We start from the raw sequence: 25,684 nt of genomic DNA on the forward strand, positions 1-25,684 counted from the left end.
AATGACTTTCCTATATGGACATGTATTTATACTTTATACATTTGTTCATGTCTCATTTTTGTGCATGACCTTGACCTTTGACCCCTTTTATGTTTTGGTGAGCAGCAGCCAGCCATTACGTCACCCGGAAGTGTTTGCTCTCTCCGGGGACCTCATATGCCAGGGTCACCAGCGGTTACCATTGTGGTGAGTGTCAGCCACTTCCTGCCACTATTGTTATCAAAGAGAAATAAACATTTAGTAGGATACTGAAAAAGGATGCAAATGCACTTACTAGTTTGTAAGTATGCACATACTGTATAACCCATTTATGTAGGCCTCTATGAACATAGAGTAAAGCGGGGCACAGAGCACCCGTGTATGTTTGCATGCATGTTTATGTTTTTGAGCGTGTGTGTGTGTGTGTGTGTGTGTGTGTGCCTGTGTGCCTGCCTGAGAGAGAGTGCTGTACAGCATTCTCCCTTATGCCCCAGTTCTGTCTTCAGGCCCTGTGAGAATTCCCTATTGCAACACTACTGTGCGTTTCAACCTCTCTCTACCCATTTTTGCTTTACCCACTCCTCCTTCCCTCCTTTTCTGTCTGTCTCCGCTCTCTCTCTCTCTCTCTCTCTCTCTCTCTCTTGCATTCTGTTTATATTTCGCCCCCAGGCTAAGATGGACGATCAGGTCATCGGGTATAAGGACCTGGCCGCCATTCCTAAAGACAAGGCTATACTGGACATCGAGCGGCCGGACCTTATGATGTACGAGCCTCACTTCAGCTACACGCCTTCGGAGCTCTCGGAGTGCAGAGAGGTTTGGGACTACTTACATTCTGCATCAAGCTGTTCGCTTACTGTACGTCTAACGTTAGCATGACATTATCCCCAACAGAACCCTCCATAGGGCTGTGGAAAAAGCATGCTTCCGAAGAAATGATGATTTCTGAAAGAATTCGGAAAGCCATTTTGCAAGGAATGTAGGCTTTGGTGGGCATGGCTATTATATTGAATTCTAACTTCATAGATTAGGCCAAGCTGTGAAGCAGGAGATTCAATTGCTGTGGAAAATGATTGGCCTCAGTGTGGGTGTGCATGGTCGTGTGGTCTAAATCTGAACATCCTCACTGCTGTAACAGATTCATTAGTGTGGCACAAGAATAGCAAGATGGGCTGTATTGTAGAAACATCTTCTGATGAGTAGGTTTGAGGATTTGTTTGATGATTTGAAATGGATGTGATTGAACACAAATAGTATCCTGACACTGAAACTGAAAATCAAGATGCAAAAGCATCATTTGTTTTATATAAAGGGGCCAGCTTTGCAAGGCGAGCCAAAAAAAAAGTGCATTTCTGCGACTTATTTTGCTGGTTGTTACCATGGGTACATCCAGTTTCTGCAACTACAGGGTTGTTCTTTTTATACACTTGCAGCTCTTATGTAAGGCAACACTGATGCAGTATTGATGCTGCGTTTACATGTGAAACCCACAGCCATGCATTTCTGTACCATACTATACTCAGAGTTCAGTGAATGTTATTTGTGTGCTGTGTTGAGGCCTGACTCACACAGACCAGTGATCAACACTCTACGGGTCCCCTACCTCAACTCTCTGTGTGTGAAACATGTATTTGACTTTAATTGACATACAGTATGTAATATAAAGGTACATGCAAATGTACTGAAGATATGGAGGGTTGCCAGTGAGTATAGAAAAGAAAATGTATTTAGCACAGAATATAGATAGTGAAAGGTTCCGTGTTCAATGCTGTACGTTTCTTTTTCTTTAATTACATTTCTTATTTTTTGTCGTTCAGTGCTCAGCCTTCTTTTAGTAAATGCTTCAGATCTGATTCTGAACGATAGAGAAATCAAGGGCATGTTTGAAGAGGGCTGGATGGAGTTTGGCTTCAGTGGTGATAAAGATTTTCCGGAGTGTTGTCTCTGGTGTACTGTCTGGGTTTTCTGCTGGCCTGCCAAAGGGGATTCCTCTCCTACTCTCCACACTGGGGAAATGTCAATACTGTTCAATAAGGATGTGTTAAACTGACAGTCAGATCCAAGATCCAGACACTCTCTCTCTCTCTCTCTCTCTCTCTCTCTCTCTCTCTCTCTCTCTCTCACACACACACACACACACACACACACACACACACACACACACACACACACACACACACACATACACACACACACACAGAAAAGTTATTTCCCTGTTGCCCTTTGTAATGAAACTGTTACGCTCCATAAAGCCAGTAAATCTGTCTTCTGAAATTTCTGTGTCTCACTAACTCTCTCTCTCCTTTCTCTCCCTCGTTCCCTCTTTCCCTCCCCTCCAGAGGTCCATGTCACCTCGCTCCATCTCCCCACCACCATCTCCTGAGGTAAGATGGATGGACTTTGTCTTTGTGTGTGTGTGTGTGTGTGTGTGTTCTCTGTTTCCTCTTGGCTATTACCCCTCTTCTTGTACCTTCTCTGGGCTCCTAATTTATGTGTCAATTGGCATTCATGACTTCTGTGGTAATACCGAAGGGCAACAGAGTCTTTTTCAAGAGGCTCTAAGAACCCTCAGTGGCTCTGCCAAAGATGCGGCAGAAAGTACCTGCTTTAGAACTGTTCACTGGACTGCTACCCAGCAACTCTACAGTATAAATCCTGGGGGATAACTTGTGGGTTAACCAGTGTTTTTGGTGACTCTGGTAGACTCTGCCCAAAGACCCCAGGGACTGGCTGGAGCAGAGTACCTCTGGAGGCTCATCCCCGGCCTCCACCACGCAGACCAGCAAGACCAGCAGGAGCTCCACCTCCTCCACCACCAAGACCCCCCAACAGCAGCACTTTCACAGGCCAGGTGACAGTCAATCGCATGCAGGTCTGGCCATCATACACATTTATTGCATGGGCAATTTGTATAATGTAATAGCTGGGTACCCCTAAGCTATTCTTGCATGACTCCGAAAGGGTCTCTAATTTTTGTCATCGTGTGTGTTTATACAGAGAACGGCACCAATATATACAAGAAGCCACCCATTTACAAGCAAGGTACAGCGTTTTATTTAAGTTCCTGGAACAGTAACATTGGATTATTTGTTGAAAGTTCAAGCAATAATTTGTGTGTGTGTGTGTGTGTGTGTGTGTGTGTGTGTGTGTGTGTGTGTGTGTGTGTGTGTGTGTGTGTGTGTGTGCAGACATATCAGCTCATGTCCCACAAAGCAAGCACATTGAGGATCTGATCATTGAGTCCTCCAAGTTCCCAGCAGCTCAGCCCCCAGATCCCAACCTGCCCTCGAAGATAGAGACAGACTACTGGCCCTGCCCGCCCTCGCTGGCTGTTATGGGTATATGCGTCTTTCTCTCTCTCTCTCTCCATCTCTCCCCCCCTCTCTCTCTCTCCCTCTCTCTCTCTCTCTCCATTTCTCCCCCCCTCTCTCTCCCTCTCCCTCTCTCTGTCTGTCTCCATCTCTCTTTTTTCTTCCGTCTGTTAATCACATTCTCATTATCCCATCAGTCCCCTTCCATGTTTGTTCTCCCCTTGTCGTCAGTGTTCCATATTCTCTGTGTTTTGACTCCCCTCTTCTCTTCTCTTCTCTTTTCTTCTCTTCTCTTTTCTTCTCTTCTCTTCTCTTCTCTTCTCTTCTCTTCTCTTCTCTTATCTTCTCTGCCGGTGCTTCAGAGACGGAGTGGCAGAAGAAGAAGTCACAGCGGAAGGCCGAAGAGGGGAACGAGGAGGACGAGGAGTATGACGACGGGGATCTATCCGACGACTTGTGGAGTGTGAGGCTGATGCAAAAACAGGAACTCAATAAGGTAGAGTGGACGAGCCACAGGAAGGTGGGCGGCCAGACTGGACAGACAGAGGTGCAGAATGGAGGCTCTAAACGTCCAGATTAGTGCACTAATAGACTGTGGCTATGACAGCTACAATACCAATATATACCATTTACTTCAATCATAGGGGAAAAAAGAAAAATACAGAATGTACAGCCTTGTCATCATCTAACAGTAACAACTGTCAAACACTGCAGTTGTGAAACAGGAAGGAACCTTTGTGCATTATTTATTAGCATATCACTAATAAAAAATGGAAATGTAAAGGGATCCACATCCGTCTCAGTGTGCTCCCCCATCTCAGTGCCGGATTGACTGCCTGTGGCACTCTAAGTGGAGCCAATAGCAATGGTATTCATCGGGGGTCCATATCAGATTGCCCCCAAAATGTCCAAGGGACATATCCAGTTTTCACTCTGTGCTTCAGTTATCGATTCCATTGTTAAGGTGGAGCCTCGTATGGGGTTGTGTTTTTCTGTTTTTTCTTTTTCTTTTCCATTGACTCTCACACACTCTTGTCTACCACTCTGAATCATTTCTATTTTTGCTCCTTCTCTCCCTGTTTCTCTGTCCTTTTCTCTCTCTTGTTCTGTCTCCATCGCTTTCAGATCCAGTCAAACTTGGGTAAGTTGATCCTGAAGGAGGAGATTGAGGGAGGTGCTCCTGTACGCCGGAAAACCCGCTCTCTGCCTGATCGAACCCCAGTGCAACTAGGTGTGTGTGTGTGTGTGTGTGTGTGTGTGTGTGTGTGTGTGTGTGTGTGTGTGTGTGTGTGTGTGTGTGTGTGTAGATGTAGTGTAGTGTGTGTGTGTCTGTGTGTGTATGCTTGCATGTGTGTGCATATTTGACAATACATGTAGATGGAGTTATACACAATATGCATTTTGCTTTCATGCAAGTCATCAAGACATTACATTATATGACAGAGACATTACATTAGTTGTTTATGTTTTGTGCACATATTCTGTAGGCCCTATTTGATTTGATTGTTGGTGATTTCTATGTGCCAGTACATGGCTAAATGGCTTACACTGATTTGTTGAGGCTGCGTCAGGCTCTGTGACAACCAGCTGTCAATCACATCTCAGCCACAGGCAGATGATGAGCATGGAGACTGGCAGCCCTAGAGAGTTGCTCTGTCCAGACACAAAATAAATAACAAAGTCAGCTGTTCTGCATTACACCCAGCAGATAGGCAGATGAGTCTGCATAGGCAGACATTGAGATCGCTCACAATTGGGCGATGGACGCATTCCAAAGCCATCAGCTGTCAGCAAGCTGTCAGAAGCGTTTGAAACTGATAGGTGCCAGAAAGTCAAGGTTCTGTGAGTTTAGGTTAGGCTTAGGAATCCATTCATCAGCACTAGAATGTCTGCATTTCATGTTTTGTGAGATGCTGTACATTTTGGCCCAGTGGTAACAATTCTGGGAAGATGCCATGCAGTGAAGCTGTATTTTATTTCCCCATATTGCCATCTAGTGATGATAGGGTGCTATTGCAAGTCTAGCTGAAAAATACCAGCTGTGAATGTTTGGAGAGAGCAGCTTTGTTGGCAAACAGAATAACTACAGCCTGCCAGCTTTCACCAGTATCTATCACAGTAGATGAGCGTGACCATTTCTGTGTTGTGTTTCTTTTACAGGGTCCAAATCCACCTCTTTCCCATCACACGACAGAACCAGTGGCCTGGCACGGGTAAGAAAGAGAAAAACAAGAGAGAGAGAGAGAGAGAGAGAGAGAGAAAAGAGAGAGAGAGAGAGAGACATTTAGTAAATGTACCTTTAATTGCAGTCCTTTCATTGTTTTGGGTTTTGCTTTATTTGCTATGGCTGATGTTCTAAAACTGCAGTACTTTAAATTATCCTTTCTGAGAGTCTGTGGTTATTGCCTGATTTTTATTTGCTTTTAAAATAAATCTTCTGGCCTCTGGTGTCCAGCTGCAGTCTGCCGAGTTCTCCTCTTCCCCCAATGCTGATAAAAATGGACAAGGTGAGTATTTCTGTAATTAATATGAGTGTAGTTTTAAGGATTAAGCCTGTGTGTTGTTAATATGTTGTGATCAGCATTGATAATCAATAGTCTATATGTGCGGACAGTTAGAGCAGTCTTGTGAACTTAATAAGCATCTTCATGCATTATATGTATGTGCAAAACTGGTTAGCCTAGCTTTAATTCTGTTTGTACCCTTTTTTCAACAGCTTTTCAGGTAAGTGTTTTCATTGGCTAATGGAATGCCTTGAAACCCCACCTTGGCCCCTTGCATCCATCTGACTATCAGTGCTGAGTCAATTGGGTGTGTGGCCACTGAATAATGATGTGTGAGTGTGTGTGTGTGTGTGTGTGTGTGTGTGGCCACTAACTCTAATGCCGTGTGTGTGTGGGGGGGTGGGGGGGGGGGTTGGTGTGTGGTCACTGACTCTAATGGCGTGTGTGTTTGTGTGGCGGCGAGCAGAATGGAGTCGCCTCCCGGGGGAGAATGGACAGAGGGAACTCACTGCCCAGTATGCTGGAACAGAAGGTGAGAGACACCAACAGGAAATAGCTCAGTCTGATCAGTTATAGGCCTGGAAAAAGAATGAAACTGATATATCCTGTGTGTGTGTGTGTGTGTGTGTGTGTGTGTGTGTGTGTGTGTGTGTGTGTGTGTGTGTGTGTGTGTGTGTTTATGTGTTTATGTGTTATGTGTGTGTGTGCGTGGGTGGGTGGATGCATTTTACAACCTTAGATTTATCCCTATGAAATGCTCATGGTGACCCAGAAGGGTAGAAACAAGCTTCCACCCGGAGTGGACCGCACAAGACTGGAGGTAGAGTTTCACCACCAAAAGCCACACCCCAAATCTGTTCCTTACTTCCCGATGGCCACAAATGCATGTCATAGTGCTTGTCCAGATATGGCATTAAGATATTTTTCTCTTTAGAGCAACTTTGAGATGAATGAACAGGACAGGAATGAACAGGCATTTCTTATTTTGTTCTTTGGAAAACATTCTGAAAACATTAGTGACTGCGGAGACCAAACCCCTCACTAAATTATTATATTATGTTAATTAGATTATTACTTAGAGAGAACTGAGACTGAGAGAACTGACTATTGGTTGATCAATTACAAATCAGATGTCGCTAAGCAGGAACGTTAAAGGTCATCATCAAAATTGTTTGATTAATCTGAAAAAAGTAAATAAAACATTAACAGGTTATAAAAATGTTCTTTCTGAAATGAACAACTGTATTCCCCACTCTTAAGGCCATGAATGTTAAGTGTGTCACGGTGCATTAGTGTGGCCCTGACCTTGCATCTCTTCACAGAGACACCTGGCACCAGAGGAATTCCTGAGACTCTTTGGAATGTCCATCGAGGAATTTGATCGGCTGTCCATGTGGAAGCGGAACGAGCTCAAGAAGCGAGCGTGCCTCTTCTAGCACAGGGGTGGGGGAGGGACGGAAAACATTCCCACCTTTTTTTTTTCCTCTCCTGAAAAATCAAGAGGAGCCAGAGCACTTCCTGTTTGGAAAAACCCAACAGAACCGAACTCACCCAATCAGACACTGAATGCCACGAGGAGCTGACCAATCATCACTCAGTCCAACTGGCACTTGTCAAAAAAAAGAGTTCAGAATCCCTTTACAATTCTAAATAACAGACCACAGCTATCAGATTCAGTAATAACAAAACACCAAATCAGTTTGACCTATGCCTCAATATTCTGTCTCTCCTCTGTCTCTCCTAGTTGTAATCAACATGCTAGGATCCTGTTGAGATGACAAAGGCTTGAGCATTGCCAGGGGGAAAGGCAAGCTAGCAACAGGTGTGTGGGATGATAGAGAAGCAACGCTAATATATAATAGTCACTGCTCAGGCTAGGTCTGGGCTGGACAGGCCTGAAACTGGTCTTGAGAACCCACACAGACACTCAGGCCCAGAACTAACCCAATACAAGCCTCACTGTTCAAGAGCACTGCCACTAGGTTAAGCCACGACAGAAAAACACAATGGCGACTTGTTTGTGACTTGATCATTAGACCAGGCCGCTCTCACCGGGCTGTGGCGATGCCACTGCAGACAAGTAGAGGTGTTAGAGGGAGTGGTTTCACCTGGGGTTCACCTCTTTGTTATGTTTGAGTTATTTAACATTTAACCACACACTCACACATGCTTTAATGAATGCTCTTTCTCTCCCTCTTTCTCTCTCTCTCTCTCTCACACACACACACACACACACACACACGCCACGCACACACACACACACACACACACACACACACACACACACACACACACACACACATGCATAAACACTCAATTATTCCCAAAATCTTTTGTATATTTTCACTGATGCAAACACATCCCTTTTTGAGCACATAGTAACTGGTGCTGTATTGAACTGGAGCGCTACTCTACACGGGAGTCACTTGGCACAGTTACTTACTTGTATGGTGGGCTACTCTTGAGACACATACAGAAAACAATCTAAAGCAGCATCTCTCTGATTAACTTATTCCTACTGGCAGTATATCACCATCCTCCTTCCTCCCTGTTTTTTCTCTTCCTTTTATCCCATTTTGCTGCTAATGCGTCGACAAGCACCTTGTACCATGTGGTAACATCCTGCCCCTTGCTATTGTTTAGAACTGCAGTATTCCTGTTATGTAGGATAATGATAGTTTAGGATACAAAGGGATTTTTTTTCTCACAAATTTACAGATTTATCTCCTACTCCCTTTAGATATCTTCTCCCTGATGGTTTGATCTTGCAGCCCTGATCACTGCCCTCTCTGTATATAACATAGTTTATAAAAATCCTCCTCCAGTGGAATGCAGATTGATATTTTTTCCTCTTCGTTTTCTTGTCCTTCGAGTATTTTATCTACTTTAATTCAGTTTCTTTTGAAATATTACAGCTTGTGTTTCTCTGCCGTGACTAAATGATGTACAGCTATTGTTTTTACTTTCCAGAGAGACTCAATCTTATCTACCTAGGCTGTGGCATGAATTTCAAAGAAATAGTGAACAGAAATAAGTTAATAATAATGAAAAAACTCAAAAAGAACATATCTAGGTATGAATGTAGATTAATATTCGTTTTCCATGTATACTGAAAGTATCACTGCAAAAAACGAGAGGGCTAACTTTGCCTTATGTAAAGAACGAAGTCCCACAGACACGGACTGTAACCTACGGGCTTAGGTGAATTAGTTCCACCCTATGACACCTGAGCCAATCCGGAACTTGACCTGTTAGACCCAGCAGCCAGCAGTGAAATATGGAACCCGAGATTAGTTCTGATTCATGGCTTGGGCTTCGGTCAAGTTTAGACTCCGATGTTTACCTGCATTTGGCTGAAACTGCCTCTTGTAAGTAAACTGGTGACATGCAAGCCTGCCCCTCTGGCTTGGGACCATAGCAATCCGGTCTGAATGGGTGTGAATGGAAATGAGAAATGACCCTGAAGCCACATTCATATGCGCAGGAGCTTCGAAGATGGGAGCCAAGCAGTAGGGCAGACTTGCATGTTCCTCCTTTGTCTAAGGCCCATGAGAATGAATTTCAGGAGCTTCACCCTTCACAGGCTTCCATCAAACCCTCACTGTCACAAGTCTTCTTGCCATGTTTAAATGCTCACTCACAATTACATAACCACAGGTCGATCACCATATTGTCCTCTGTGCCTGCCGCGTCATTCCTCGCCGAGATGGCTTGGATCTTCTTAGCCATTTAGAGCTATATGGCTACTGTAGCGGGGGACTGCCACTAGGCCAAAAGATACCACGACTGCCCAGGGTCAGATGTGATCGGATGGTGAGCCCCACCCCATTGATTCAGCTCCTGTCTGGTGTAGAGGAGCTGTGTTTGTGCATCATGCTATTTCACACTGTGTCACCTCGTTACTCCATGTGCTTTTATGGGCACCCAACTTGTGCCAGGAGACATATCTGCTGCATTCATAGACATAAATACAACTGTACTGTCGCACAGGATCATTTTAAGTTGTTCTTTTTTATGTGAAGGTGTGTTGGTAAGAATCGAAATAAAGGATGTTGAATACAACTGACTGGACTGAGTACTGTATTCTGTTTGCTGTTTTTCTGTAGACTTGTTTTCATGTGTAGTATTCTTTTTTATCTTAATCTATAGACATGACAGAGGGAAAGTATTATTCTGGTGAGTTTGTACTACTGCCATTGAAACATGCAAATTTATAGACGTTTTGTCTTAAATAATGGTAAATAAATTATTCAAGACCCACAATAATGACCCCTGAACAAACAGTGAACAGTTCATTAACAGTTCATCAACAGTTCATGTATTGATTCTTTTTTCATACATTTACTTAATTAGACTCAAACAGATGATAAATGTGGACAGAATAATTACTACAACTGTTTGAGAGGGAAATGCCCTTAATTGCATTGTTTTGTTTAGGACAGCAAAACAAGTGATAGAAAATCGCCAGCAGCGACGCTGTGCCTCCACAATGCCAGTTAACTTTTCTGTCGATAGGGAGCAGTCTAGGCCTCACCTCTCAAGAGGCGGTCTCTTTGGTGGCCCCGAGACAGTATCAGGTTATAGACTTAAAAGAGAGGGGGACTCAAACTAGTGTAGGTCTTCGAGGCAGGAAAGGGACGTTGTGCGTGTGGTTACATGGTAATATAGTGGTAGCCAGCCACAGAAACACACAGAAGCTGTATAATAGTGAACTCAGTCATTCAGCTGTGAAGTAGTCTAAAAGAGGGCTACAGATACAGCAATGACTTCTGGAGGAGTGCGAGGCTACTTCGGTGGAAAGCTTTGAACTGTTCGCAAGGATGGACAAACAAAAAGGTACACTCTTAATTCATAGAGCCTATACAGCCAACACATGTTCACGTTAAGTCTGTAGGCTACGTTTGAATGCACTAAATTCCTTGGGAGTGAAACAAGAACCTTAAAAACAATTTTATGGGAAAACAATGTTTTTTCTTTTCTTTTGGTAGCCTAGGCTATGTCAGTTCAGGAGTTTATTCAGAATCAGGCGGATTAACAAAAATGACGATGTGGTTACTAGATTTTTGGTTATCTGTCAGTAGCATGCCATTGATTTCTGTGTAGGCTATTGTCTTCATGTTAAAAGTTGTAGCTAAGCAAGACGTTTACTCATTGTTTTTTTATTAAATAAAAGGCAAGAACATTTTGTCAATGTGTTAGGGAGGATTCTGCATAGCCAACTGGTGAATTTACAGACTAAGTTCACAGCCAGTGTTATCATAGCCTACTGCCCCATGGATGGCCAGCTGGAGACATACCAGCTAGGAGCACATTCCAGTCGGACAACTGTTGGCTAACTTTACATATTGGTCCCTCTTAGTAGTGGCTGATATTATGTCTGTGACACATTTGTCACTGATATGGAACTTTGTAAAGATTTGCGTAAGTTCTTAATTATAATCATGTAATGCAGCCAACGTAACCAACCAATTCCTTCCAGCTCTGTCAAGCCCATGGAATTCGTGGTGTTTTTGAAAAAAAGACTTTGAACAACTTTTATCATTGTAAAGGAATGCGTAATGTAATGGCTTTAGAAAAGCTATCGGAAATACCCTCCTCTCTTCTATCGCCGCCACACTAAAATCTCTAGAGACCAGACCCGCGGGATTGTTTACTTAACTAGTAATGAAAAACGACAGATTGACTCCAAAACCGTTTCTGTTGAAACATCATAACAATTGTATCGGAGCACTGTTTTGGGTTTTAGTAGTAGTAATTTCCCTTTCTTGTATCGTGTTCGCTAAAAAATGACCCTGTTTGGAAACAAAATGACATCATGGATAATATTACATGCCTCCAAACTGCCCGTTTTTGCCGTCCTCTGATTTTTTTAACTGAAGTCAAGGCTACCGGGTCATGGACACCCACTCTTTCAATTGATATTCTTCCTTCTTCCTCATTCTAGCTGTCTGTGTCTGGGCAAAATAAAACAAGAATGTGACCTCAACAGTAGCCCTTTCCTCCCAACCCAACATAGACAGATGTAGGCTACACACTGATGCGCTGTGATGAGTAAGCTACACATCACACACTGAACCAGGTTCTCTCTCTCCCTCTTTCTCTCTTTCCTGCTTTGCCTTTCTCTTCCTCTCATAATGAAATATATGAATGTGAAATTAGTCAGTAGGCGCCTAATCTATAGCATGTCATGTTATGTAATGGGTGTGATAGGCCCATTCGTTCTCGATCTACCGTATGTCAGCACAGTGTTTGTTTGCCCAGTGGCCGCTGTAGTGGCTCGCTCTCATGCCATGTCTGTTCGCACAGCTGGGCTGGAGGCACTCTTCAAAGGGCCTTGTGGTTTGAAATATACTTCTCAGCTCAAAGCCATGGCTTGCAGCTTGAAACTATCAAGTCAAAATGGCAGAGATGATTGTCAATCAAACCGCACCCTTGCAAGATAGCCAGTTTTTCCCTCATTCAAATGTGCGTCTGTGTCTCAGTGTGCATTTGTGTGTCCGAGGATATATTGAACATCCATTCACTGCAGTTGTTTCTCACAGAATTGAACTGTATTTGTAGTGGTAGGTGAAGGGGCGGGGGGTTCTGTGTTGGAGTCAATAAAATGAATAGCCTATAGTTATACTTGCCTTGCACGATAAGTAGCTGTAACGTTATAGTGTTCTAACCTCGACAACCCAACAGTATTCTAGCAGTATTCTATTCTACAGGATTTCATCCCATTTCAATAGTACAACATAGAAAATCATTGTATGGTGGTCAATTTTGATATTGTGGTGGGCCGCCACAAATTAGTCAATGTATGGGAAACACTGCACTGTCCATGTGTGTAGGGTATGGATACTGTTGAGTTATTTGATGTTCTCTTCTTACTTAGGTGTGTGTGTTGTGTGTGTGTGTGTGCGTGTGTGCATGGGTGCGTGTGTGTGCGTGCATGCACAACATGCATCTCTGTGTCTACTGTTTATACACACAGTTTGTTTACTGTTGTTAGTTACGTGCTTGTGAGTTTATTTGAGAGTGTCTCTGCGAAGGCACCCGACTTCTTTAAACACTTGGTATCTTCAAAGCGCCCAGTGGCAGCGGTAAGGAGAACAGGATGTGGAGCTGATAGGACAGAGCTCTTTAATGTGGAACATCAGCTCTTCCCACTCATTAAGACACACACACACACACACACACACACTGTGAATCCCACCGCACACATACACCTCCACCACTTTCATGCCAATCAATGACCTGTGCATGACAAACAAGGCATTTGAGGTTATGTTTCGAGTGAGAACCTAAAGCATGGAGCACATTTCTAACAGTTCCAAGGTCATGAGTTTGCACGCTTAACTTACTATTACCTTAGTCCCTTTGTGTTAAAGTATTTGGTAATGGATTGGTTTTATCCCACTTATTGCATGAGACATAAAACAAACAACTTTAAGTTTGTTGTTCTTTATGACAAGGGGTTTGTTGGCGATTTACATAGTTGGATTGTAGATCATGCTGATCACAGGTATATGGGCCACTTTTGAATCAGATGTCCATATTGTGTGTGTGTGTGTGTGTGTTTGGGGTGTTCACAGACATGAATCCACATGCCTGATTTATCAACTAGGATGTCCCACTTCATTATACGTCTGCATCTTCATCTTGAGGATGAAAGAATTCCAGTGCTTTTCCCCCCTTTCCTTCGTACCTCTTGATTTTGTTATGTTTTTTATGTGGAAGAGAATCCTCTTGAGGTTTCTGTGACGTTCTGAAACTTTACTGGGACCCTCACATGTCTTGCTTTGTGTGATTAATACAGCTGTGGTGGATGAAACAGGGTTTTGAGTTTTGCAATGAGATCATGGCTTTGTATGTCCCAATCTGGACGGCCACCTTCTCATTTAGGTCTTTTTTTTGCAGGTCATTGCTGCAACCAGAAGTGATTTTGTGTTGTGGTGAGGCTGTTTTTAAGCGAATGTGCAGCGGAATCAGTCAAACAGTGGTGGTTTGGAATAAGAGGGTAGGAGTTCCATCTGAAAGGGAAACCTCCACCGAACAAACCAGAATGTGGGCCCTTCTTGGACTATAGCGGTCCCATCTGATTGGCAGACCTCCTCCTACCCATCAGCCCTCAGCGTAGGCCGACGTGGGCTTCAGTCAGCTGGAGGCCAAGGGCTCCCATCTCATCCCTCGATCCTGAAAGAAAAAATGGCTTTCTTCTCCCCCATTGTAGAAAAACACGAGAGTGGGTGTCTGAAGCATTTCCGAAATGTGGAAAATGCCCTTGCTCTTTCCAAAGCATTAGTTTTGCTAATGAATGTAGAGGTGAAAGGGGGCTTGCCCTCAGGGAACGTGATATGAGCATAATGAATGACAACCACATAGCTCAGTTTGTTTTGAAACAGATGGAGACTCTGTGTGAGGTTAGATCTTTTGCTGAGATAAGACAAGAAATGGGAAATCAATGTTTGTGGCCTGCAGACCTAACTCCAATGCCTCACATAGGTTGCCAATTATGGTTTGTTGTTCGTCACGATTAGAATTTAGTCTCATATTCATATAGGAAGTTTGTTGCTTTTGTTTCGGAAATGTAAGGACCTCATCGGATATTAGGGATTGTGTGAGGAAATGAGACCATGAGGAAGACCATTTTGAGGACTTAATGGCAGCTGTCTGGTCAGTGAGTTTAGCCAGGACTGCTCAGACACCTTTGGTGGCTTAGCTGCGGTCAGCTGCTCTCTTCAGAGAGTGCCGCAAGGGAGAGTCTGGGACCAAGTAGAGGGCAATTTGTCATGGCGACAAGGAAATGCCTCTGTAATCTGCCCCCCTAAAGATGATAATGGAATAACTCATGTTTTTACAGCTGAGCGGGAGATGCTTTGATAAACAAACTTGGAGCACGAGTTAGGTACATTTCTTGGTCAAAACTTGTAGCTCGATGGTGTTTTAGGCCCCCACTGTCAACTTCAAGGTAGCACTGCCACCATCGACTTCAAGGCACCTAACCCTAACCTTAAGAAACCCTAACCCTAACCCTTGCCTAACCCTAGTGCCTTGCATGCAGCGCTGCCCGGAAGACAACATTGGGGGCTTAAAACACTAAAAGCCAAAATTGTACTCGTAATGTCTGGTTTAAGAGTAGACAACATGGCAATTGTTGTTACCACAAGGGGATGTACGGTGCGTTTCATTCTCAGGACTTCACAATAACAATTTAAGTGGGAAAAGGGACCTAATGACCCCCAAAAAGTACCTATTTCTAATCTTATTTAGTATTGCCCGTAGAGAGCCTGTTTGATGGAGACCTGAAATGGGGTGGTCTGTGACATCATTTGAGGGAAAACTGCCAGAGTTCTATCTCCTCAGGTTCGAGGGAGAGAGGAAATAGCCTGGCAGGAAATTATTAAGACTGAATCCTGCCCTCCATTAGGACTAGAAGTGGATAGAAAGTGAGTGAATGAAAGAGGAGAGGGAGAAAGGTAAAAGGAAAAAAAGGAAAGACAGAAAGTAACCGCGAAGAAGGACATAAAAGTGCCCACTGAACCCACCGGAGAGAGAGAGAGACTATGCATGGAGAGAGACTCAGCATGTCTCCCTTTAGCAGAGGCTTCCCAGCTGTGTGCTCACAGTCTGTAACTTTGAGAGTGTTTAAAGTGGAGAGAAAGAGAGCTCTCATGCTTTGCCACCAGAGCAGTCTCCTCCTGGTTAAGGATAGTAGAGTGCAGAGGTAGTTTTGGTGACTTGCCATGTCCCAAAAGGTCATAAACTCTTGTTGCAGGCAGCCCGGATATATGCGCATAAACAGTTAGAAGAAGTGGGGCTTGCTGTGGGGCTTGCGGTCCCAAGAGGATTCTCTAAGAGAGTGTTTGGAGTGAAGTCGCTTGTGTAGCGTGTTGGTCTCTTGCACTACTGCTGGTTAATGCTGCGAGCCGATCAGTCAGGCATTGACACTTGTTTGACCGGATTGTGTTTGCTTTGTGACTTTGCTGTTAAGATGTGAGTGGTGAATCTGACAGATCTGAAGGTCATAGCTGGCGCGCAAAGTTGGTGGGAAACAAGGTGACTCTTTGTTAACAGCCTGACGAACAGCCGTCATGAGAATGGCCTCTTTCCATGTTATAGAATGTGTGCAGAATAGGAAACTATAATGTTTTGTAGACCTTACGAATGAAGAATAGGCAATATTTCAATTAATCAAATCTTGTCCAGCTGTTTGTTACACATTCAACTTATTGCATCACAAAAGCAATAATGAATTTGTGTGTTCTCATGGTTGTAGTGTCGCTCAATGACTTTTGGCGATGTTTACATGAGGTTTACAGCCAAGGCATTGTTAGATTCCCCACACTTACCCGTGACCTTCTCATAAATTGTAGAGGACTTGGGCTGGCGTTTGCACAGATGACAACAAGGAGCCTGTGAAGACCGGAGACTACAACCTCGATAGGGAAGCCTTAAAGAGATCAAAATGTGACAAATGATCAGTTTCTGGAAATGGCACATTAACCTCTCACCTCTAGAGTAGAATAGAAAATTTGTCATAATGGACAAATTAAACAAGGCACAACTTAAAAGAGACAGATAAAATGGCTTTCACATGTATTATGTTCCACAGCAGTAAACTACTGGCACCTAACAACAATTAAGTGCTGTTTATTGCTTCTTTTCAGCTCTGTAATAAAGTAGAAGACAAATCAGACAAGTTTCTATGCTCCCCAGATATAAAGAGAGCCCCTAACAACTGTTGATTGTGTTTATTGACTGTTTCAGTCTACCTCATGTGATGTTCCTCAATGGCACCTTTTCTAGCTTTTGTGGATCTGAGTTGATTCTCTAACTGAGATTGCACGACATTTGTGGTCATGATTTAGTTTACATTTGTCCTTGTTGCAGTGGAGTGTGTTTGCTCAGACTGAGAAATCCATACCATCAACAAACAACGAAAAGCAGCCATTATCTCATAGCTGATGAATGTGTTATTCACCTCTGTCCTTTATCGCTAAACCCCATAAGTCACAGCTATGGTACAAAGCTATGTCAAACCTACACAGATGTGCACCTCTGCACTTGGACAAATGAGCTAACCACAACACACAGTCAGTGTTTCAGCTGTGGGTCTTGCAAATGCCAAGTCCCCACCGAGGCCTCCCACTCACCACAGCAAAAGACTGTTCTCACCCCCCCGGCCCCCCCAGCACCACCACCACCTCTAAACCACTCAGTCATGTTTACAGCCTGCCCCCTCCAGATGTAAACAAGCAGGCTGGTGTTGGAGCACTTATCCCAGTCACCTTTCTCCCATTAAAGAACCATGCCACACAAACATGCTGGGAGCTGAATCACAGGAGCCACACTATAGGCTCATTGTAAAGGTCTCCATCCGTATCGCCAGAGAAAAACAAACAGACGGAGAGAGAGGAAGAGTGAGAGAGGGATGTGTGCATGCATGTATGGATGTATGTTTGTCTGTGTGTGAGAGAGAGAGAAGGTGAGAGAGGTTATGGATTAGGAGTTATCGTGAGAGAGGAGTTGTAATAATGTCTGTGATGGACAGAAATACAGAAAGGGACTCTCTGAAGAGGACAGGAAAAAAGTCTTTGAAGTCTGAAACTCCTTTTACACTGTGAGCATTGTGTGTGTGTATATATGTGTGTGTGTGTGTGTGTGTGTGTGTGTGTGTGTGTGTGTGTGTGTGTGTGTGTGTGTGTGTGTGTGTGTGTGTCCTTGTGTCCTTCATACATGTGTATGAATGTTACATGTGTTGTGTAGATTTACACTCTACATAGGTCCTGCCCCTTCTCCTCCACATCCACTTGTCTATGTTTCTGTGACTGTGCATTGATACATACTATACATATGTGTCACGTCTCCGTGTGTGTGTGTGTGTGTGTGTGTGTGAGGGAGAGAGTGAGTGAATGTGTGAGTGTGCATGCGGGCAATTGAAGCTCCATGAATTATGAATCATCAGTGGTGGGCCACTGGAGAGCGTGGGCCTCACTGAGGGTCGGTGCCGTTGTGTGTTCTTTGTCCAGGGTCCCCGCGGCGGCCCAAACAGAGGCACATTCAGATCCAGATCCAGCTCCCCATTCAGCTCCTCCAAGACCACTGTGGACTCCCTTTATGTCTACCAGTTAGACAAGGGCCAGGCTACACAGCACAGGGCTTCTGTTGAGCCCACATGTAGAACAGCAACACTACACTACACTGGCTCTCTCTCTCTCCCCTCACCCTGTTTTTGTATTTTAATAAGACACAGAGGGATTGATGGGAGAGAGAGAGAGGAGAGAGAGAGGGTGATGATGATGAGGGTGCGATACAAAGACCGCTATGACTGGGCTCCCTTTCTATTTAAAGTCGTCTCTTGTTGAGGGTCATGAGGGTCAAACAGTGCTGGGTCTGTATGTTGTACACACAGAGACATGAAGCCAAAACAACAGGGGTCAAGCTCGCCTGGTGCTACGGAACCCTGAGGGTTTCTCCGTCTACTAGTTGGAGGGGCAGAGGAAGAAGAGCCGGAAAAGACATTTCAAGGGCAGCAATTACTTGTAAATGATAATGAGGATTCATCAAGCAAGGAAGATGCTAAATGTCATTGGTGACATTAGTGATTTAATCATAGAGAATCACCCATAACTTCCTATCTGTAGAGAAAAGGAAGTTACGTAATTATTTGTAAATGCGTGTGCCATGATTCACAAAAAGTTGATGATTTGTTTTAAAGTCAATGAAAATGTTTTTCCATCCACAAGCACAGAGCTCCTTACTTACTCATTTGACTTACTCATTTATAGTATGGTTTATACAAGTTAAGTTTGTAAATATATACTTTATAATTTGAGAAAAATACAAATATACTATGTGTACATGTGGCTTTGTTATAAAATGTCATTTATAGAAACACATACACAGTCACATCTCATTACACACACACACACACACACACCTGTTCGTGGCTCATTTGGTTGACTTGGATTTCTTACTGGAGAGTTCCTCGTTATTGGTCATGCTTTGCACTGCATAGCTTTCTTCTGACTCTCTCAGATCCTTCACAGCCACAGAAAAAAAAGAAAACACTCATAACATGTTTCCTTCAAGGTAACACATTCTTTGAGGAAATCTATTCACTCTGATTTATATGTGTCAAAGCCATTTCCGGCACTGAATGTACAACATTTGATTATAGAGATATTGCGCATCATTTTGTTTAGTGTAACATAAGAGCTTGGGTGTGTCTGATGTTGACCCTAGGTTGGGCATGGCAAATGCTGAATTGCCACTAATCCAGAGAATGACTTAAGTTGCGGCCCCATGAATCTGTCCTAACTTTGTTAGCCTTTCCAAATGCAGGCAAGGTGATGTCCAAATTAGTAAGGGAATTAGACCTTCTGGAGCGACACCATCACAGCAGTTAGGCAGAATCTTCCATTCATTCTTCTTCTAGGTATTTTGAGTGTCTGAAACTCAAAAATAACTCACCAGGAACACTTTGGGGTCTTTTTTTCTATCACAATTGTGCTATTTCTGAGTTCTGAGGGCTAAAGATATCTCAACAACACAGGAGCAAGCATTAGTGATATTTATTTATACTTGCCTCGAGTGGCCTTCTCTGGTCTGTTCTCTGTTCTCTCTGATACTCCAGAAAGGTTTAATGAAGTGGGCCTGTTCACGGGGTGACTCAGGGATCTTAATTTTTTTCCTATGTCTTGATTCACCAGTTCTACTACAGTGAAACTCCAGGTCACTTACTCTTCATTTGCGGCATATTTCTTTCTTTTCTTTCTTTATGATGAGAAAACTTTAACCCTCTCTCTCTGTTTCTCTCCCTCTCTCTGCAGTTCTTGCCCGGCTCCTGTCAGACCTGCAGACGTTCCTGTCGGTTCTGGACAGTGAGAACCTCAGCTACATCGCCCAGGCCCAGAAGAAATCCATCTCCGAGTTGCTGGCCAGACTGCAGGACAAGGAGCCAGCTGGTAAACATACTGCCTGCGTTCATTATGGCCAGCTTGCCATGCTGGCACTGATGATAGCATAGCCATAGTTGTGGCAGTGTTACACCATGAGAGATTGCTGGAGAAGAAAAGACTGTGGCATTATCCATGTCGGAGTGACATTTCTGGTGCTAAGTACAACTCTTACACAGTGCTTGGCTATGTGGCTCTGGCAAGCTCTCTTCTAGAAAAGGTCTCATTAACAAATAGCTTCTCTTAGGACTTTGTTCTGTTTTTGTATGGGTAGTAACACTGTATTACTAACTCTCATAGTCCCAGTGAAGAATAAGCCAAGTTGTTTGTTAGACAAATTATTGCAAATCTACGCATCCTTGTGCTTAGAACAAGCAAATTTGGCTGTCAGTGCAGAGCAAATTTGTCCTGATAAGGCATCTGTCCATTAAACTCAAGTCAAAGTGATCTTACTAAGAAAGCACTAGGTAATTCTCTTTGTATTAAAAACATTAATTAATAACACTTGGTCAGCATTTTTTGCAGTATACAGTTCAGTTCCCATTCAGTCAGCTCTTTAGCGTAATTCTGGGAAATAAAAGCGGAAGCCTGTCCTTTTGGGTATGGACCCTTTCAAGAGAGTTCCATTATCAGCATCATAGTTGGCCCCACAAGACTTCCGTTTTAACATTCCATATGTTATCTTAATGCAGAGGAAGTAGATTGGGGCCCAAATAGAACGTTCAAGCATTGTTTTTGTTTTTATTGTTGAAAGGGTCTATAGACACCATAGAACCCTACCTAATATTCAAGAAATGCAACTCTACTCCACAAGGACAGTAGTCCATTCCAGCCTAATCTTATGTGATCCAGCATGGCGAAGGTAATTAATTAACTATCCTAGGTAGAACATAGAGATGGTTTAGTTAGCCAAGGACAGAAGCAGGATGTGTTACTGATAAAAAGAAAATCTCCCTCTGAATCACAGTTGCCTTTGTGTTTTGGCCTATAGCAGATTATCCCAGCTGTCCCCAGCAAGTCATTTATGGCTGCAATCACTGACAGACGGCTCTGTAGCTGAATATCAGATCCACCATAAACAATAGCAGTGACCTGCTGTGCAGCAGACAGACTCTTTCCAGACTCAAAACCAGCTGTCCAGTACTCTCTTACCACTCTGGACCATAAATTCCTGTGTCACCATGAAAAACAGCTTTCCGTTCACTGTGACCCGATCATGATGTCATGATGACTGGAGCTCAGATCTCATCAGTGTCACCATATCTGTGTGTGTGTGTGTGTGTGTGTGTGCATGTGAGAGATTATGTATAAAACTGTCCAGTGAATAGCACCACTTGTATACTGCACCTCCAACACTTTGGAATGCATTTACAATAAAATTCAGTTCCAAATATACATTTACCAGGTGTGACATCAGCCTGGGGTGACTATCTAAAAGCTTTTTTATTTTATCGTCATGTGTTTACAACGCTTCTGAAACGTACACTCAAAAACAACATGTTAACATGACAACAGTGTCTAGGAGAGCAAACTTTATCTGTCTGGAATTAAAACCTTCCAAAAAAAGCATACTTGGCCATGCAACAGCGAATATCCAACTCATAACATTGGGGATATTTGTGTAGATCGTCTGAGATGTAGAGAGTTCTGTAATTGAAGAACTACCACCATTCCTCACTGCAAGTCTGACAGAGCCTATGACCTGTAAGCCTATGACACACACACACACACACACACACACACACACACACACACACACACACACACACACACACACACACACACACACACACACACACACACACACACACACACACACACACACACACCACACACACACACACACACACACACACACACACACACACACACACACACACACACACGAGGAGCTGCAGGCTAAACCAGGATGAGCCAGGAACAGGGCTGAGGGCAGCCGTATTTACACTTGCCCACTCTGCCTCTGACCCCACATCTCCGACCCGTACCACTTCTCTGTCAGACACCGTCTCGAAGGGCTATGTCCAACCAAACGCAGACGAGCAGGGTCTGCTGAGGTGAAGGCGACCGTGTGCTGTGGACATTTATGAGCCGCGAAGCAGGGTGTCCTGACGTAGTGGCTCTGACTGCTGGAGTGTTTTATGGTGGCTGTCCGATGGCATTACACTAAAATCTAGCCCATTTCCCTTTATTTGTGTCTGAGGCAACATATAAAGTAGAAGAAGTGCTTCTACTCACAGGCCGACGTGCCTCTAGAGATCTGTGGTATGCACTGTATACTAGAAAGCTTGATGGCTGAAGTTTCAAAACAGAAATATATCAACTGACCTTGAGTAACCTTAAGTATTCCGGTTATTCCCTTTGGGTTGTGTGTGACTGCAGTGTCTTTTGCCTTTCTCTTCCATGCTCTTTTCCTGCTCTGTCTCTGAAGTTGAAGATGCTGAATACATGATCATGAACTGCCCGTCAGGAGCTCCTAACAGTGATCTCAGGGAAAACCAGTGCTCAGGTAAGCAGCATGGCTGCTGGCTTGCAGACAGACCCAGCCACAAGATTGTGCACTCAGACAGTTGACACAAAAGGTGATCGCACAAATAAAGATACACCTACTGAATGTATCAGTTAGATGTGTGTGTTTGTGTGTGTGTGTGTGTGTGTGTGTGTGTGTGTGTGTGTGTGTGTGTGTGTGTTTATCAGCTGGTGCTGAAGTGGACTCCTCAGAAGAGCTCCCATCCTCATCCTCTACAGAGTGGCTTCGGTCAGGGGTAAGGCTTTCTCTCACACACATACACACACAGACACACACACACACACACACACACACACACACACACACACACACACACACACACACACACACACCACATGTTGCAAGTACCCAAAAACAGAAGTGCAAACAGAAGGGCCATTTCGGATAACGTATCTTTGGATACATCATGCTGATATAACTTTGTTTGACGGTCCAAGTGTTGATATAAATATAACCTTTCTGCTAATTTAGAGATGAAATGTAGTTTCATGTAGTAATCGCTCTGTGTTTTGTATGTGCTGTACAGACGGTCTGGCCGTTGTTTGGGGAGGTCTGGCGGGCGTAATTTAGTTACTGGCTTTGTGGCGTGTTGTCAGTCCCTATAGGCTTGTTGTCAGTGCTTTTGTGTTGTGTGGGGATGCAGCCCTGGCTTGTGTGGTGATTTGCAGTTGCAATCTACACTGACTGCCTCTTGGCACAGGTCACCCCATTATATTGTGGAGCTGTGTGGATAGCACCACCATAGTGTTGTGTAACATGGTGGCATGTGACCTGTGTAGCATGACCTGTACTGTATATGTATTTGTAAGTTTCAGTAGTGTGTAGAAGCCTTGTGATGTTTTTTGTGTCGTATTTTGTGTGTGTGTGTGTGTGTGTGTGTGTGAGTGTGTGTGTGTGTGTGTGTGTGTATGTATTCTGCAGGGCTGTTTGTATTGTGAATGTGGCATGCTGTAGTATTGTGCCTTTTGGGCAGTTCAACTCGCCGGTGTTAGTGTGTATTTTGAGGTCGGGTAGTGCTGAGTCGCCGTGCGTAATGACAGAGCACAGTGCACTGGGCATTACAGAAAGACCTCATATGTGCCGACTCTGGGTATGTGTGTCTGTGTGTGTGTGTGTGTGTGTGTGTGTGTGTGTGTGTGTGTGTGTGTGTGTGTGTGTGCTTGTGTTTGACCTTCTGTGTGTGTGTGTGTGTGTGTGTGTGTGTGTGTGTACATGTGTGCGTGCCTGCATGTGTGGGGATGCTGATGAGAGGGTGCATGCAGCGCTGAGGTTTTTTTGGGGAGGTCCTGGCCACTGCTGTCACCCAGGGGCAGAGCGGCTCGGAGGGTCAGAGGTTGTGCCCCTGCACTTTAACGAGTGCTTTCAAGTGGCCCAGTGGGTGCAGCCAAAATAAACCTCCAGCGTGAACTAGTAGGTAGGTAGGTACTACCAGTAGGACACCTAGGATGTATAATGAGTGCAGCCGGACTCTCTGTCTGATTGCTGACCTTTATTAAAATCTTATTAAGTTGATTATGGTTGCAGCACAGGGCCGGTTCTAACATACTACATTTGGGTGGGCTGGTAGAAATTTTGGGTGGGCAACATAGCAAAGCGGTCAAATTGGATCAAAATTGACATAAACACAAAGCACTAACACAAAAAAATCTGTACTACCAGGGATGGGCAGTATTTCTGATACATGTATTTAAAATAAGTATTTCAAATGCAAAATAGTATTTAAAAATACTTTATAGGTGTATTTTTGTAGCCAAATATTTTTGGTCAAACCAATAGCCTACTTTTGGTAATGTGAGGATATCATAAAAGTGCAACAATGAATGTAGCCTCTGACTGGTGCTGAGTTAGTAATTTGCCCAGACTTGTGATCATAATATTGAGATTTAGGAAGATGATCCAGTGCAAGATGAGGTTACTCACACACACACAATACACTCCCTCTCGTACCAACCCTTACATTTCTTCAGAACTTTAATAATTAGTTTCTTGAGAACTTTCATCATTCAACCGGAACACATGGAACCGGTCACTGTATGTAGCCTTGCCACATTGCTCAATCTGGGCATGCATTAATGATGTCAGAGACTTGTTTCCACTTTGTACCTCTTGACAAGTTCAGTTGTGACTTTTTGAGTGCATCTCTGATACAGTATTTAGGCTATGAGATGTAACAGTCAGGTCATCATAGTTGATCTGTTGCAGGTTATGGCATGTCTCGTAGGCAGAGAAAAGCTGTTATGATATGGAAGGTTTGCAAAGTGATATCATGCTCCCTTTAAAGAGTATTTTTAGTATTTCTTTCAAAATACAAAAATACAGTATTTTATTTAGATACATGGTGTGGCTAATGTATTTTGTAGTTCTGTATTTTGACTGTATTAAATTAGGGTATTTGATATTTTATTTTAAAATACATTTTGATGTATTTTTGCCCATCCCTGCCAACAGCTAGACCAGCCAGGCAGCTACATTGCTACACTCTGGAGCATCTGTAAAATCATGCCCCCAAAAGTGTGTAAATTGTAGCTGCCTGGCTAGTCTAGCTGTTGGCTGCAGCAACTCGAGCTAGGTAGCACCGTTTGTTTTCAATTTTCAATTTTTCTTCGTACCGACAGCAGGCTACTCAGTGACTAAAAGAAACAGATACTGTATATGTGAAAAATGGCCAGAGTTTTCCTTTATAGGAGGGGGGTTTACCTAACACACATACCTACGCCTACTGCATAGCTATGTACCAGTCCACTACCATTACACTCAACTACATCAACTACATTACACTCATCTGCATCCAAGTTGGTTTTGAGGCTGAAAAAAACTTGACTTTGTTTGGGTGGGCAAGACACAATGCTTGGGTGGGCTTAGCCCACCATAGCCCCTCCCTAGAGTTGACCCTGTTGCTGCATCTCCATTCTGTTTTATCCAATTGGGCTTTATCATCTGTTCTCTTCCATTCAACCCAATGTTCAACATACCGGTTCAGTTTTGTCTCTTAATTAATTCAATCCAGTTAATTTCACTCCATTATTTCAGCTCAGTTCAATGCCAGTGTTGTGTTACAGCAGAAGGACTATAACTCATTTGTCCATTCTAGCAGGACCAGGTATAGCAGGTATGCAAAGAATCATGGGAGCAGAGCACAGTCCTAGTGGTCTGTGGAAAACTAGAAAGCTTTGACCAAGGGCGCCACATGTTATTTTGGGTGGGGGGGGGGGGTAGTTGGGGGAGGAAGTGGACGCCGGTGCCTTAATTGCCCCTGTCTACGTGAGGGAGGGATGGAGAGGAGCGATGGCAGTGATAGAGAGATGGAACGATAGAACACCCACACGGCAGGAAGGAAGTGGGATGGTGAGAGCAAGGGCCTCCTGGGAGGATGAGGTCAGTGGCAAGACTTTCCGCCAGGCAACAGACAGACAGAAA

At 43.8% G+C, this 25,684-nt stretch overlaps 2 protein-coding genes across 6 annotated transcripts in view; both read left to right on the forward strand.

Annotated features, from left to right (window-relative positions):
• The window catches only part of LOC125294980 (dematin-like), a 96,883-nt gene extending 87,023 nt beyond the window's left edge, over window positions 1-9,860 (forward strand). For 3 of the 4 annotated variants that reach the window (XM_048244082.1, XM_048244081.1, XM_048244083.1), the window contains 14 exons: window positions 106-186; window positions 649-795; window positions 2,319-2,363; window positions 2,683-2,851; window positions 2,977-3,021; window positions 3,168-3,317; window positions 3,653-3,786; window positions 4,416-4,521; window positions 5,451-5,503; window positions 5,746-5,797; window positions 6,007-6,014; window positions 6,261-6,326; window positions 6,534-6,614; window positions 7,117-9,860. In XM_048244082.1, the coding sequence (XP_048100039.1) occupies window positions 106-186; window positions 649-795; window positions 2,319-2,363; window positions 2,683-2,851; window positions 2,977-3,021; window positions 3,168-3,317; window positions 3,653-3,786; window positions 4,416-4,521; window positions 5,451-5,503; window positions 5,746-5,797; window positions 6,007-6,014; window positions 6,261-6,326; window positions 6,534-6,614; window positions 7,117-7,230 (1,251 nt within the window). In that variant the 3' untranslated portion in view covers window positions 7,231-9,860. The remainder of the gene's footprint in view (window positions 1-105; window positions 187-648; window positions 796-2,318; window positions 2,364-2,682; window positions 2,852-2,976; window positions 3,022-3,167; window positions 3,318-3,652; window positions 3,787-4,415; window positions 4,522-5,450; window positions 5,504-5,745; window positions 5,798-6,006; window positions 6,015-6,260; window positions 6,327-6,533; window positions 6,615-7,116) is intronic. The other variant, XM_048244084.1, reaches the window with a different exon arrangement.
• Window positions 9,861-10,402: 542 nt separating this feature from the next.
• si:dkey-220o5.5 (actin filament-associated protein 1-like 2) overlaps window positions 10,403-25,684 on the forward strand; it is a 34,668-nt gene continuing 19,386 nt past the window's right edge. The window contains exons 1-5 of one of the 2 annotated variants that reach the window (XM_048242544.1): window positions 10,403-10,630; window positions 11,739-11,845; window positions 19,612-19,746; window positions 22,169-22,246; window positions 22,435-22,502. In XM_048242544.1, coding sequence (XP_048098501.1) covers window positions 11,842-11,845; window positions 19,612-19,746; window positions 22,169-22,246; window positions 22,435-22,502 — 285 coding nt within the window. In that variant the 5' untranslated portion in view covers window positions 10,403-10,630; window positions 11,739-11,841. The remainder of the gene's footprint in view (window positions 10,631-11,738; window positions 11,846-19,611; window positions 19,747-22,168; window positions 22,247-22,434; window positions 22,503-25,684) is intronic. The other variant, XM_048242543.1, reaches the window with a different exon arrangement.

Source organism: Alosa alosa, chromosome 5 (assembly GCF_017589495.1).
Source record: "Alosa alosa isolate M-15738 ecotype Scorff River chromosome 5, AALO_Geno_1.1, whole genome shotgun sequence".
Lineage (NCBI taxonomy): Eukaryota > Metazoa > Chordata > Actinopteri > Clupeiformes > Clupeidae > Alosa > Alosa alosa.